Source organism: Channa argus, chromosome 2 (assembly GCF_033026475.1).
Source record: "Channa argus isolate prfri chromosome 2, Channa argus male v1.0, whole genome shotgun sequence".
NCBI classification, from domain to species: Eukaryota; Metazoa; Chordata; class Actinopteri; order Anabantiformes; family Channidae; genus Channa; species Channa argus.
The window spans coordinates 16,597,964-16,611,738 of record NC_090198.1 but is presented as its reverse complement, the minus strand read 5'-3'; the positions used below and the strand labels follow the sequence as shown (position 1 = coordinate 16,611,738).

Here is a 13,775-nt window from a genome sequence, read left to right as displayed (position 1 = left end):
AATCAAGTGGGAACTAACCTAAATTCTACTACATGAGGCTAGAACACTAGGAAGATTTCATTTATTTTTCCTCTCAGTGAGAACAACCAAAATGGAGTGGAAAAGGGAAAGATGATGAGGTAGTCACTCACCTATACACCTGGAGCCATCCACAGAGTTATGATACCCCTGGGGACATTTGCAGAAATAGCTGCCAACAGTATTGGAGCATTCACCTACACCGCAGAGACCTGGAATGTTTGAACATTCATCCAGATCTACAGAGATGGGAGGAGATAAGAGGAAAGGAAGGGAAATGATTAGGTATGTCTCATTTCAGATTGTTTCATGCTTGCTCATTGTTGCTAAAAATTGTATATTAATCCTTTGTGTCAAAAGTAATTAACCTGAAAACTTACTGGAAATGTGAATGGTTTCAAGAGTGACTAAACAACAAATTGGCAATGACAATGGAAATAAAGAGCTGTCGCAAGATATTAAATCCAGGGGCCTTTGTAGCTGCTCCTCTGTTAGCACCGTTAAGCACCAAGTGTGCAATATCATGCACAAAGTGCGTTAAGAAAAGCACTGTAAATCCATTTGAAATGTCTTTTACACAGTGCAGAACTTTTCTGGCCATTATTTGTGGGCTTAAAATAGCACATACTGGATTTTACTGTGCAAATGAGTGCCGCAAATCCAGACCAGGTTAACTAGGTCTGGAAATTGTCATATGCATGTCCTAATAAGCCAAAATTTTTCACAGTCTAACTGGTCTTTATTTGTGGAAAAACAGGAATGATAAAGAGAAGTATTTCAACAAAACATTTCAACCAGAAACACTAAACAATATAGTCGCTGAGTTTTGAAGAAAAGATTAAACAAGTCTGGAAGCCTATCAGAGAATTAGGATCACCAGGTGAGAGAAAAATGTCTTATGTGAACATAATGTTCACCAGTTGGCTACTCCTACTATCCTGCTGAAGGAGCTGCTTTCGAGAGAGACTATTTACCTTTTAAACAGTGCAGGCTGGAGCTACAAAACATTGTTAAACATAATGCTAAACAGCTACTTTGCATTTACATAAAACGAGAAAATGTCACTGTAGCGGGAGTGGAAAGGAGTTAGAATACCAGACCAACTTATGTTTGTAACAGCCTTGCAATTAAGAGTTATACAGAATCACCCAGAGAAAACCGAGCGATACTTCAGTTTAATTAAACTTATTTAAAGGGAAAGGGCAAAGTGGCTTATGTGTGGTCTTTGCCCACAGCGTAATAATCAGAATGCCACAAGAAGGTGATGTTTAGCACAGCTAGACGGATGTGGCTTTTTATTCTACTTCATCTTGTTAATTAAAAACTTTTATAGTTAAGTTTTTTTTTAGTCTACTCTGTTATTGAAGCTAAGTCAGACATTTTAGTTTCCACATGATGTCTGCTAGCTTGATTCTTACCTTCACATTTCTGTGAGACTTCGTGGAACTTGTGCCCAGCAGGGCATTTACACTCAAAGGATCCCACTGTGTTAATGCAGTTTCCTCCGTGACAGATGCCAGGGATGGCCTGGCACTCATCCACATCTGTACTTACAGAGCATACAATTACTGCATAGCCTAACACATACACACATACAGTTTGCATACTAGAGTAAATAATTGATGCATAAAAGAAAGAAACAAAAAAATACAGGAAATACAGTGAAAAGAGGGCAACACGCACAACTATGAAATCTGTGCATGCCTGGATGTGCTTTGGATTGAAATTGGGTCTGTTTTTTGGCCCTGACTTCCCTGCGATCAACAGAGTGACGAGGGAAAAGAGAAATGCAGAAATAGGAGAAATTGAAGCCAAGTCAGTCAAGGAAGCAATAGAAAGGGTTGGGGGGCTCTACAGTTAAATAGAAGGTTACAGTTGTGATCGCATACAATAACTAATGTATATGACATTGCCTTTAGAGATCATTGGATTTATTTTTTAGACTATCCATCCAACATGTTTGTATGGTAAACTGAGGATTCAATTAGTTTAATAAATGTGACAGATTAAAATGAAGGTATTAGGGTGAGGTTATGACCAATGCTGTCTCAGAGTACTCCATGTTCCTCTGGGTCCTGGCTCAGGTCTGACTCCCCTGCAGAGGTTCTGCTGTTGTTGGGTCTGGAGCAGGGAGGCAGAGGGCCATCTTACCAGAAATGAGCTCTCCCACGTGGCACTGCCACTGACCCGTGTTACTTACTCTGACAGTCCCGCCACAGCAGGTGTCTGCGGGCATTCCATACACATGTAGGAGGCACTGCCACCCACCCCAACTTAACCCAATTAGAGCTAATCCTTTGGAGAGAGATGGTGGTTAGGGATGAAGGGATGCCAGAGGGAGAGTGTTGAAGGCAGAAAAGGGGGGAGAAGGAGTTAAAAAAGATAGAAGCAGCAGAGAGAAAAAGAAAAGAGACAAAAACAGAAAAAAGAAACAGAGACACTGAGGAACAGACTTTACCTTGGCACGCCCCGGTGCGGTGGTTTGGTATGAACCCTCTTCGGCAGGGGTGAGGCTGGCCTGGGCACATCTCACAGGGGTGACCCCATGCCCGTCCCACTGTGGCACAGCACAAAGTCTTTGTGCACACAATGCCTGTGAGCTGACCTTGACACATCTGGTTATTCACCGAGGCAAAGCACGGTCCAGTTCTGTAATCTGCAGAAGCAAAGAACAGGTTTGTTCCTGAAAAACTGAAAAATCTGATTCTATATTTCCAGTACAAACACGATGCAAAACAGTACTGTTCGTAGTCAGTCAAACACATAGACAAAATAACTCCAAGGGTTTTCTCTGCGTACTCTGGATTCCTCCCACAATCCAAGGACATGCAGTTGAGTTAATTGGCGACTCTAAATTATCCATAAAACTGAATGTACTGTGTTTCTCACCCAATGACTGCTTGGATCAGTCCTAGCACCTCCATGACACTTTTTAGGATCAGCAATGAAAGATAATAGGTGGATGGAGGTTACACAAACAAAAATGGTCAAAATAATTAAATTTCGCATAACATCTACAACATTACATTATGTATTATATAATAGATGCAGGGAAGACAGTACCATATTGCAGAGAATGTGTCCAGGCATCAGAATTCTGTGTGTGTCTGTATGTATGTGTGTGTGTGTGTGCGCGTGCGCGTGTGTGTGGTTGTGTGAGAGATAGAGAAAGGCAGAAATAGGGAAGGACTCTGTAAAACCTTTAAACGTTGTCTGTGTGGATGCAGAGACTTAGATACAAGCAAATGTAAGAAATGACACATGACACGATGAACAAACCATTATGGTGAATTTGTTACTATAATTCTTACTCAAATCAGGTTTTTAGTTATCTGTATTGTGTTTATGGAAAAATGGTACAGTTACTACAAAATCATTTTTCAATTACTTCACAATATAGAGAATGGTGAGACAGGCTGACTAACATGTCACGTCCATGGAACATGGAAGGTGATTTCCACACAAGCAACAGCAACAGTCTCAAGTGAAAACTAGCTTATAAAAAATATGATCTCAAGAGTGTGAAGAAAGTCCCTCCATAGAGAGTCTGTTCTCCACTTCAAACTAGTTAAAACCTCATTCCCTTGATCCCACGGCTTGCATGCCTCTATCCCTTCACTTCAACTTCTCTCCAAACACCACTCCTTAGTTGCAAATGCCCTGTGGATTCAACAAAAATCACTGAATCTTATCAACTGAAGGACTGCAAGACGGGGAAACAGAGATAGGGACAAAGAGAACGACAGCGGAAAACTCATCCCTCCCGAAAGAATCTGGCTGAGATCCAAAGGCAAAAATTATTTCCACATTTCACGGCAGACAACAGAAAGCAAGAGGAAAGAGAGAGACCAGTTCCAACAGCACAGTCGTTTAAAACAAATGAGACATTGTGCGTTTCCCATGTGGACCGGGCCCAGCCCGGATCCATCACGTGCACCACAGCCTCCACGGTCTCTCTGCTTCTGGCACCAGCACTGTCCAATACAGAACTGGGTCATCTTTCCCTCCTTTTCACATTCTCTACTGAAGTCTGAGTGTTTTTGATTCATAGTCTACTTCTTTCTCTACCATAGGTGGATTATAACTAAATACATTTACTAACGTACAGTTTGAGTGTTTACACTTTGGACACTTTAGACCATGACATTTCAGAGGGAACTACTGTACTGTACTTCTAAATTCACAACAATAGTTTGACAGCGACGAGAAAGTTACTACATTCTACTTAAGATAAAGTTTCTTCCTAAATTTTGTCTCAGTCTGGAAAGGAAAACTCAACTCTACTCAAATAGATGCAAGTTATCTGCGTTAATCTAAATTCTTCTCTGCACTTACCCTTAATGTTTGAATTCCAATCTTTCACATGTAATGGAACATTTTTCCTTTTACTTCAGTAAAGGATTAATTCTTCAGTACTTTAAACAGTGCTCTGCTTCTAGATAACAAACCCAACCAGTTGCTGGGTATCTTCTATAGCTACCTATAGCCTACAATATTTGACTTACTTGCAGAAGAACACAGCCTTAACTAAAGAACGCACCATATAAAGGAAAAGCAATTACAGGCGTTATGGAAAGTTTTCATCTATTATATATACCAAAGACACACAAAAATCTGAGCATAAAATAAAATAAATAGAAGCACAGCACTTAAGCAGCCATCTGAGGTAAACAGGGAGAGGCAGACAGCTGTAGGGTGAAAGTGGTGTCATTTCATCCGTCATCTTACTGTCTCTCTGTGAACTGCATACAGCTGGGGGATCCACCCATGTCCTGTACATCTGGGAGCAATCGCACGTGTTCACACAAAAATTATTTCACACACATACACACACACACGCACACACACACACACACACACACACACACACACACAGTATCTTAGCCAATGTCACAACCCCTTTTATGCAGACTAGCCATAGATGATCTCAAAACAGTCCAAAACATAAAACGTTGGTGCTCTCCTTTTTTCTTCACTGCTCTACTTTTGGAAACACATTTGCATGTTATCATTGACGCTTCAGTAAAGATGCATCTTAATATGGGAGTAAAGAGATTTTTTTGTTTCCAATTAGCAAGCAATTTCATGCATGTGTAAAGGTCCAATTACTTTTGGAACACAATAGAAATGTTGGCTTCCTCAATGACCAGTAAGTTTATGCACAACTGCTTTGGTGTGAACAGGAGGGAAGCCCGCCGGGAAGTGGGTCAAAGGAGTTTCCTGGATTAACTCCAAAATGTTAAATCTGTGCACCTTTTCCATATCTCTCCCGCCTCAGCCTTTGCAGATGGTGCTCAAATTATCCTTCTTTTTCTTAATCAAAGTGTAATTTGTGCACATGTATCTATGCATGCATATGCTTTTGTGATTTCTGTGTTTCACTGCCCTATGTGTTACGGGGTCTTGTGTCTGGGTGGGGCCTTCCCTCTTGGCCCAACAGCAGATTTCCCCATTCTAACAGGACGCACACACGCATATCTAACTACTGAGGTTTAGACTGGGCTAGAACAGAGCCTGATAGGGGAAAACCAGTGAGGCATTAAGAGAGCCCCTCAGCTGACTGATCAGCTTCCCTGTTAACTCACATGTTCTATGTTCCAGGCCAGTCTTTCACCACCATCCCAAGTGAGCTCAATGGCGTCATTCCGAAAGCTCGATTTTATTGCTCTGCAGCTAAATGACTCTGCAGCATGAGCAAAAACTACTGCATGCAATCAGCAGCGGTGTGTCTGGATCTCCCAAGTTCCACATTCCAAACTAAATCATATTAGTAACCAACAAAGAACATGTTGATATAGAAAGCTGCCTTCTCACTGCAGTCACTTGTGCCTGGTGGTGGGACCACTGGTCAGCAGATCAGCAGTCACTTTGGCAGAATGCAGCTCAAATTCACACAGTTCTGCACTAGTGACTTATTCACGTTGACCTCTGAGTATACTGAGATATTTCCCCATACTAGAAAACCTCAGGATTATCTGGTCAGATCACCTGTTTGTTGAAAAATTCACACTGTTGCTAATGTGATAAGGTCATGCAATAATAAAACACTAATGGAAACTAGATTTGAAGCAGTGTGAAGTTGTGCATATGTGTATGGATGTATGTGTTTGAGTTACAGCCCAATGGTTTTTTCCCTTGGGAGGTAGTGGATCGCAACCAAGACAATTCCAGTGAAAGTGACTTCAACCAAAACATCATCTATAGTATCCATTGTCCCTTTTCTCTTCCTTAGATGATGTAAACAAATGCAAGATTTTCTTCATCAACGTAATTAAACGTAAGTAAATTTTTAATCATTTATGAAGGGGGATGAAAACCTTTGCACTAATATAATATCCACATAAGTGGGGATAATAAAAAAGCACATTCAGCTAGTACAAATGTTCCTTCATCATCAGAAGTAACAAAAATCATCAAGGAGTGCAGTGCTGAAGAGTTTCTGATGAACAAATTAATTAGCTAACTTTGCATTGACGACATTGTTGATGAGAAAAGTGTCTTTTGTTCCTCTTTTCTTTTTTCCATTTCAAAATAAGTGGATGCAGACTTTTGCATCCAATCGTATATGGCTATATGCAAATTATTTTTAGTTTTTTGTTAATCGTTTGTATCAATAGGTCAATAAAATGTAGTAATATTATTTTAACAGTGAGTGCCATATTGTGACTAAAGCCCCAAGAACTAACATGACATCTTCAAATACAATGATGCCATGACTCATACAATAGAAAAAAAACGCTGTCCAGCGTCATATTCTTCACTCATACATAACCATCAGAAATCAATAAAAAAAGACATAACAGCAAAGAGTTGAGCTTCCTTGTTTTCCAAGTAAAGTATCAAGTATAAAAATTCTATGTGCTGAAGAAAGAAATACTTAACTTTAATTCCTTAACAGTGATACAGCAACAGTCATGCTTCCACGGGAAAGAGTGGAAACAATGTGTAGAAGTGTGCTTCAGCAGATAAGGCCTGGTGCTAACCCACCAGGCAAGCTGATAGTGTCTTCTTAGTTTCAGGTCTAAAGAAAATACTGACGTAAACCAGAGAGCAAATCCTCAGCCAGAGGATGTTATAAGGGATCTCACTAATTAGGAGATCTACTGCCACATACAAATATTAGCTTTACAAGGTCACCACGTTGACCTGTACAGGTCAACACCACCGGGGTCTGCAGCACATTCACAAAACACACACATGCCTGCATGCACACACATTTCACTCTCTGATGCAGCTTCGTGTTGTATGTGCACTTTGGAGCCTTTGCTCACATGTGCCAGAGAGAAACACAGGAGTTTGGGAGGTCTTCAGTTCACAAACAACACACATTTAGAAACATAACATTCCCCACAGCATTGTTTGAGAGCAGATGTGGAAAATATTGGTAACTTCTGAGCTTTGCCTCACATGCAAATCTGTGTGAAAAAAAAAGACACATTCCTGGAGCCGGTGGCATGACTAAGCAAAAATTGTCTTGAGTCACAAAAACAACCGCCATTCAACATCAAGTCACGTTTCCATAAAAACAGCACATGTGGTTTTGAAATCCACTTCAGCAGCAGTGAATGTAGAGCAGAGAGACAGTGTGATATCAGATGACTGAGAGAAATACTGAGTATTCCAGTTCATTACCTCTCTCACACTGAGCCCCGGTGAAGCCGTAAGTGCACACACATCTGTTAGGAGCCACACACCTTCCACCATTAAGACAGCCATTTTCACAAACCGCTGGAGAAGAGAGGAAAAACAAACAGTGACACAACACTAAGATCAGGACACTATGTTGTACATGTAAAGGATATTTCTGGTACAGCTCTGGGTTCATGTTGGGTTACGATAACATTCACTGAATCATTTGCAGAGATCGCAGTGGCATCACTAAAGAGAAATCAGATGCAAGCAGCCATCCATCGGACTATCGTAATATTTAGGCACATTATTGTCCATAAAAACCAAAAAGGAGTATAGCCAAATGATCTGGTAATGATCTTTTCCTTTATATTAGACAGTTTGATCCACCACTTTTCAGCTCATCTTTGATTTTTTTTTCAGATAAGTTTACCTGCCCTGGGAGTTTAGGGTATCTAACAATCTCACTGCTTGTGTTTCTTGCCTTCTTGATGTTCTTTTACTATCTAAGCAAGTGACTTCATATGGACAAAGTCATTATTAGCAAAAAGGTTAAATATTCTCGTTATTTAGACACATGCCAGTGCAAGTAGGACAACATGCTCACCATCTTAGTCTGGAGCATAGACTTAAAATGAAGTGTGCTGGGAAACAGAGGTTATATAGCATATCACTGTCTTATTGAATTTCAAATGATGTTTATATGTTCAAGTGCTTCACAATTAAAATTGCATAATGATCCTTACGTTGACCACAGTGGTTTCCGACGTAGCCTTTCTGACAAAGGCAGCTGTCCTCAGCACATGTTCCACCATTCATGCACCGAATATTACAGTGCTGGACTGTGGGCAGAAGGATACCAACACACACAGACATGAACACAGAGCAGCAGTGGAGTTAAATTCAGAGTCGTCAAATAGATTATACAGTATAATAACATAAACAAACTGCACTCTGATCGGTGTTACTCGAAAGCGAAGCTCAAATTTTTCCTGGAAATGTATGATGTGCAAACAGATGAGCTGCAGGAGAGGAACATGGAGGAGATGTTGACCATGGATGACTTCCAAATTAAACACACCCAACTGTCTCACACACAACCCATTAGATTGACCACTATTTGCAAGGACGTGATTGCAAAATGTTGCACACTTGGGACAATTTCAGTAGATGTTTTCAGAAGGTTCTTAAGCTTAGTATCACATATTTTTGCAGCCTGGAGTAAGTGCTCATTGTTCATGATGAGAAGTAAACCTAAGGGAAATGCTACAAATGGTTGGGCTTGGTCTGAACTCAAAACTTGGGCCAATGACAAATTTTTACTTTTGATCCTACACAGAAACAAATTAAACCATCTATCATCTGTCACTGCTGGCCATCATTGTTGCTGCATGGTGATATATTTTTCTTATGATTACCGCTACTTCATTGAAAATGCAAACACATGGGTGTGTTCTAGGCTATGCTTCCCAGAAACACTTAATTTCTACAAACACTCATATTTACATAACTCTAACTCCCCCAACTATGCACAGTACAATATAAAACCTAATGATGAAGATGATGATAGCAAGCTTCAAAGGACTACACTCATGGTAAGAAAGGGGAGGAGATGAATGACCTGACTTGGATCCACAGGATGGGGCAATCTGGCCAGTGGGACAGGTGCACATGTTGGGTCTGGAGCAGAAACCGTCTCCACATGAACTCCGGCATATTGCTGCAAAAAGGAACGTGACATACGGTTAAGCAACATTACATGTCAAATCGGAGAAAAATAATAGGCCAGTGCTCACTTTATGGATCTAGTACTTGTCTTGATTGTGCGTGAGAGAAAAATCAAGCCATGTATCTGCTGCTTGTCAGCCTGTCTGCTGCAGGTTTTGAATTTCAGGATAGAAATTCATTTGGTGCAACTTGGGTTATGTTCTAAACCTCATACTGAACTCTCATCTAAAGCCCTCATCAAAACTCAAACAGACTGCAGTCCAAACATGACCAAATCATACTCTTAACCTTCATCATGGTTAAGTCAAAAAAGCCCACTTGGCAATGGCGCCAAGCTATTTTCTAGAGGTCTTTTGCCTTAAATGTGTACCAGTATGTGCTTGCAGTTGGTGCTGGCTGTTTTCTCTCAATCTTTATCTTTCCCACAGACTGCTGCTGGCATGCCCCAGCTCCCATCAGGTAGAGCCCAGCCACTGACCCCTACTCCCTGAACCCCACTGCTAAACAATGTCATTAGAGCGGCAACAGGCATCCTGCCAGCTGACCAGCCAGTCTGCAATCACACAAGTCTACAGCCTCTCAGACCTTCCTGTCTACTAAGGGAGGGAGAGTACAGTGAAAGAGAAAAAAATGCTGACAGAATACCAGAGTAAATGGACCAAAAGTAATGGCTGATTCCCACTTGTTTTAGGTCATGTTCCCGGCTCATTGGCACCATCACTACAGTAATCTATTGCTAATGTAAAATTATTGGCTGATCACACACCTTCAAAGAATTCGACCCTGATATTTGGTTTGTACTGGAGTATTGTTTCATAAGTGAGCAGACAATGAAATACAAAAATGGATAATAGATCTTTTTCAAGTTATTCATATATTAATATTCTAACAATTATTGCAATTCTAATGTTGCTTTAAAAAAAGCAACAATAAAATTAATCTATTGTTCAACCAAACAAGGTAAAAATGTAAAATGCATTTGATTTCTCCTTTTAATTTGACAGTCTTCTGTGTTGTGAATATTCAAGTCTGACTCTGCAAGTGGACAGATAATTTTAAGATATAATTTTTTTTTTAATGATCAATAACTTGTCAGATCATTACAGAAAAGTGTCAAATCCTCAAACTCAAGAAACTAGAACCTTCACGCTTTTGGCACTTTTGGTTAAAATTGAACTTACACAAATCAAAATAATAGATATTTTTTTCGAATAAATTAACTAACTGAAGGGGATACTCACGAACAATGCACTGGTTTCCTCCAGTGAGAGTCTTCCAGCCCGGGCAGCAATAGGCATTGTTCCTTGAGCCACACACATTTGGTCTGTGGAAGATCAGAACATCAATAATCCATCTCATGTCCATGGGCTCTACTCTGAACAAATGTCCCGCTTTTGATGCACTCTGCATAACCCTCCATAAGAGGTAGTAGGAAGTTTGGCACATTGCTCATTGGCGCTTAAGTATGATTGTCCTGAGGGCCATCTGACTCAGTTGTCCGGAAAAAGGATCAAAAATCACCTCCACGTCAAATAAAAATTCCAGAAATGGTAGCACACACAGCCCCTTCCATATACTGACATTGTGTTTTCACAACCCCACCACCTCTCAAGCAAAGTAATGAAACATCCATCATATTTCTTAAAATAAATTCTGCAACGACAATACAGAATACTGTATTTCACACCTACACTTACAGTAAAGATTTGTTATTGGCAGCTCTTTTCGTTATGACTCCACACTATGAAGCAGAACCAACCAATGAGCCTTTATCACAGGTATCATGAATGGTGAACAGCTTAATCAAACACAGAGAACCCATCTTTTAAGTTTAAATTAAATTGCTCCTACATTCAGAGGTCCTGACCCCTAAGATGTGAACCACTGTTCTACAGTGTGTAACAACTGACATCTTATATCATATTACACAAAATATTGTTGATAATGAAATATTGTGTTGCATAAAGTGTTTTGATAAGTTTAAAAATATTTGTTCTGCCATAGAAGAAATTTCACAACCTGCCACTACTGTGAAAAACTGTGAATTTGTAATAAGTTATTGGACTTGTATTGACCCAGTGGTCAATGTACTGTACAAACAAATCCACAAGGTGAATAATCAATCTTGGTGGATGTTTGAAATTAATTTATAATGGTAAGTCAGTGTGACACAATAGACAGCCTTTATCCTGTCCATGCACCCAGATGTTCTTATAAATTACTGTAACTCTAAGCATGTCAAAACCTCCATCAGCTGTTTGCTGTCATCACAGGACACAGACCTTCTTTCTTTTGTATTATTTTATCCTTTTTTGCTTTACTGTCTTCTTTCTCTCCTCTCTCTTTCCTTTTCTCTTTCTCTTTCTCACTCTCTCTCTCTCTCTCTCTCACACACACACACACACACACACACACACAAAACCTCTCCAGCAGTGACCCACTGTGTACAGCTGTAGATGTGATTTATCCACAAATGGGGTGTGGTGTTTTTGGCCAAAAAAAGGATTAGGCTGTTAGTCTCTCTCTCTCCCCCCTCCCCTGCCACAGCCACACACTACCAATGGCCTCCTTTGTTTGGACGTAATTTATTATTGCAGTCAGCAGGAATGTGATCTTCCTGCCAGTATTTAATTACTAAACTTTGCTCCAAACTTCCCATCACAGACAATGCCCCTCATGGGTCAGCCCAGACACATGTTTTCTGACCTTCACTGATCATGAAGGACCAAGCGGTTATTCACGAGAAAGACAGACACCTGCTGCATGGCAATAAATATATAAACAAAGACAGGGGGAGATTTAAGAAAAAAGTTGGGAGAAAATTGTATGCATCGCAGGAGCTGTGCAACATAAAATAAAAGAAAACGTCGTAACTGGACAAATGTCGTGATCACATTACCCTCTGAGGATGTCCGTCCCTCCCCTCCTCTTGGCCCTGCTGGCTCTGGAGTCGGTCGGCTTGGTCACCAAGTCGCTGTCCCCGATGTCCTCCACCTCTGCAGCGTTTCCATGCTCAGGGCAGAGCGATAGCAAAGCCACCAGAGCCACGGCAAACTGCAGCAGCCGTCCACCACACTTACTGTCCGGCATATCCGCTCTCAGCTGTACAACTCCAGTGCTCGGGACACTAAAAGTCACCTACACTAATTACGCAGCCCTGTTAATGTCTGCACTCTGGAGTCAAACCTGCAAAACAATAATAATAATAAAAAAAAACATAGATTAAAAAAACACGCAGAGTGCATAAGATGCTTCCTAAGAAAGTAGAAAAAGAAAAAGCGGAACAAAAAAGTAAAACAAAGTAGAACAAGTCTGTTGCAGAAAAAGCCGCTGTGGAGACTTTTACAACTTTTGTGTAAGGAATCATGGAGACTCACAAAGTCGCAGGATAAAAATATTAATGAACGCAATTGCGCATGGGTGAGTTGTTACTTTACCTTGTCTCCCGACCAGGAGATTCGCCTGAGACACAACAGTGGGCTTCACGTTCACTTGCAGGTATTGCAGAATAAACTTTTAGAAGAAAACTGAGGAAAATAAAAGTCACTCAAACCTTTTGCTGAGCTGCTATAAATAGATGCGCATTGTAACTGCTGGAGGCTGGTCGCGCGCATCCAGTTGTGTGTTGATTTTGCACAGATAAGTCAGAGGAGCTGATGCATTCCAGAGGATGAGAATGGCCAAAGTCACTGCGTCTCTCCCTCACAGCAGAGCCTTTTCCTCATCCCTGCTCTGCTCAACTTTCCACAAAACTTTTTTTTTTCTTTCCCTGATCTCGCGATACCGAGGGTTGAGTGCAAAAATGCACAAGTTAAGCTCTGTTAGAAAAACATGATAGTCAGGCCAGGAAAGCTTAAAATTAGAAGGCGGGGGGCTAATAAACTCTGAAATAATTGTTAAAGTTTGGAAAACAAACTATGACATGCAGCTTTTGGACCATTTTAAAATGGCCCCTCACTGTAGAAGCGGAACAAGAATACACTTCAAAGGAGTTGATGATAACTGATTTTGCATTATTAACTGAAGTTTTTTTTATAATAATTGACTTGTAGTTCCTCACTTTACTAAACTTTAGTTCTTTTCATTTATTATGAATTATATCCTACAAATATTTACACTGCACACACTGTATGTGGAATTTAGTCCAGTGCAGTGATATTTTTCACACACACTGACTCTTGTGTGCATCCACACCCTGCAAATAAAGAGTCACCTTGGCTCCTCTGTCAATGCTGTCACTCTAAAACCAAGAGAAACGTCTTGGTTTTCACTATCAGCTAATTCCTGTCTCTTCTTGTTTATTTTTATTCACATTCTCCTCTCTCACACACACAAGCTGCAGTTTTTCATACATTATAGATAGATTTTCAGATTCCTAATATGTTAGATCAATAGTTACA

The 13,775-nt window shown here is 40.4% G+C and overlaps 1 protein-coding gene across 3 annotated transcripts in view; it reads right to left on the bottom strand.

Moving 5' to 3' along the window:
• The window catches only part of fbn1 (fibrillin 1), a 52,079-nt gene extending 38,996 nt beyond the window's left edge, over positions 1-13,083 (bottom strand). Inside the window, exons 1-9 of one of the 3 annotated variants that reach the window (XM_067495918.1) lie at positions 12,813-13,083; positions 12,275-12,561; positions 10,617-10,699; positions 9,269-9,367; positions 8,394-8,489; positions 7,651-7,746; positions 2,477-2,674; positions 1,437-1,562; positions 132-257 (exon numbers count right to left, since the gene is read on the bottom strand). In XM_067495918.1, the coding sequence (XP_067352019.1) occupies positions 132-257; positions 1,437-1,562; positions 2,477-2,674; positions 7,651-7,746; positions 8,394-8,489; positions 9,269-9,367; positions 10,617-10,699; positions 12,275-12,465 (1,015 nt within the window). In that variant the 5' untranslated portion in view covers positions 12,466-12,561; positions 12,813-13,083. The remainder of the gene's footprint in view (positions 1-131; positions 258-1,436; positions 1,563-2,476; positions 2,675-7,650; positions 7,747-8,393; positions 8,490-9,268; positions 9,368-10,616; positions 10,700-12,274; positions 12,562-12,812) is intronic. The other 2 variants (XM_067495917.1, XM_067495916.1) reach the window with 2 other exon arrangements.
• Between the last annotated feature and the right edge of the window lie 692 nt (positions 13,084-13,775).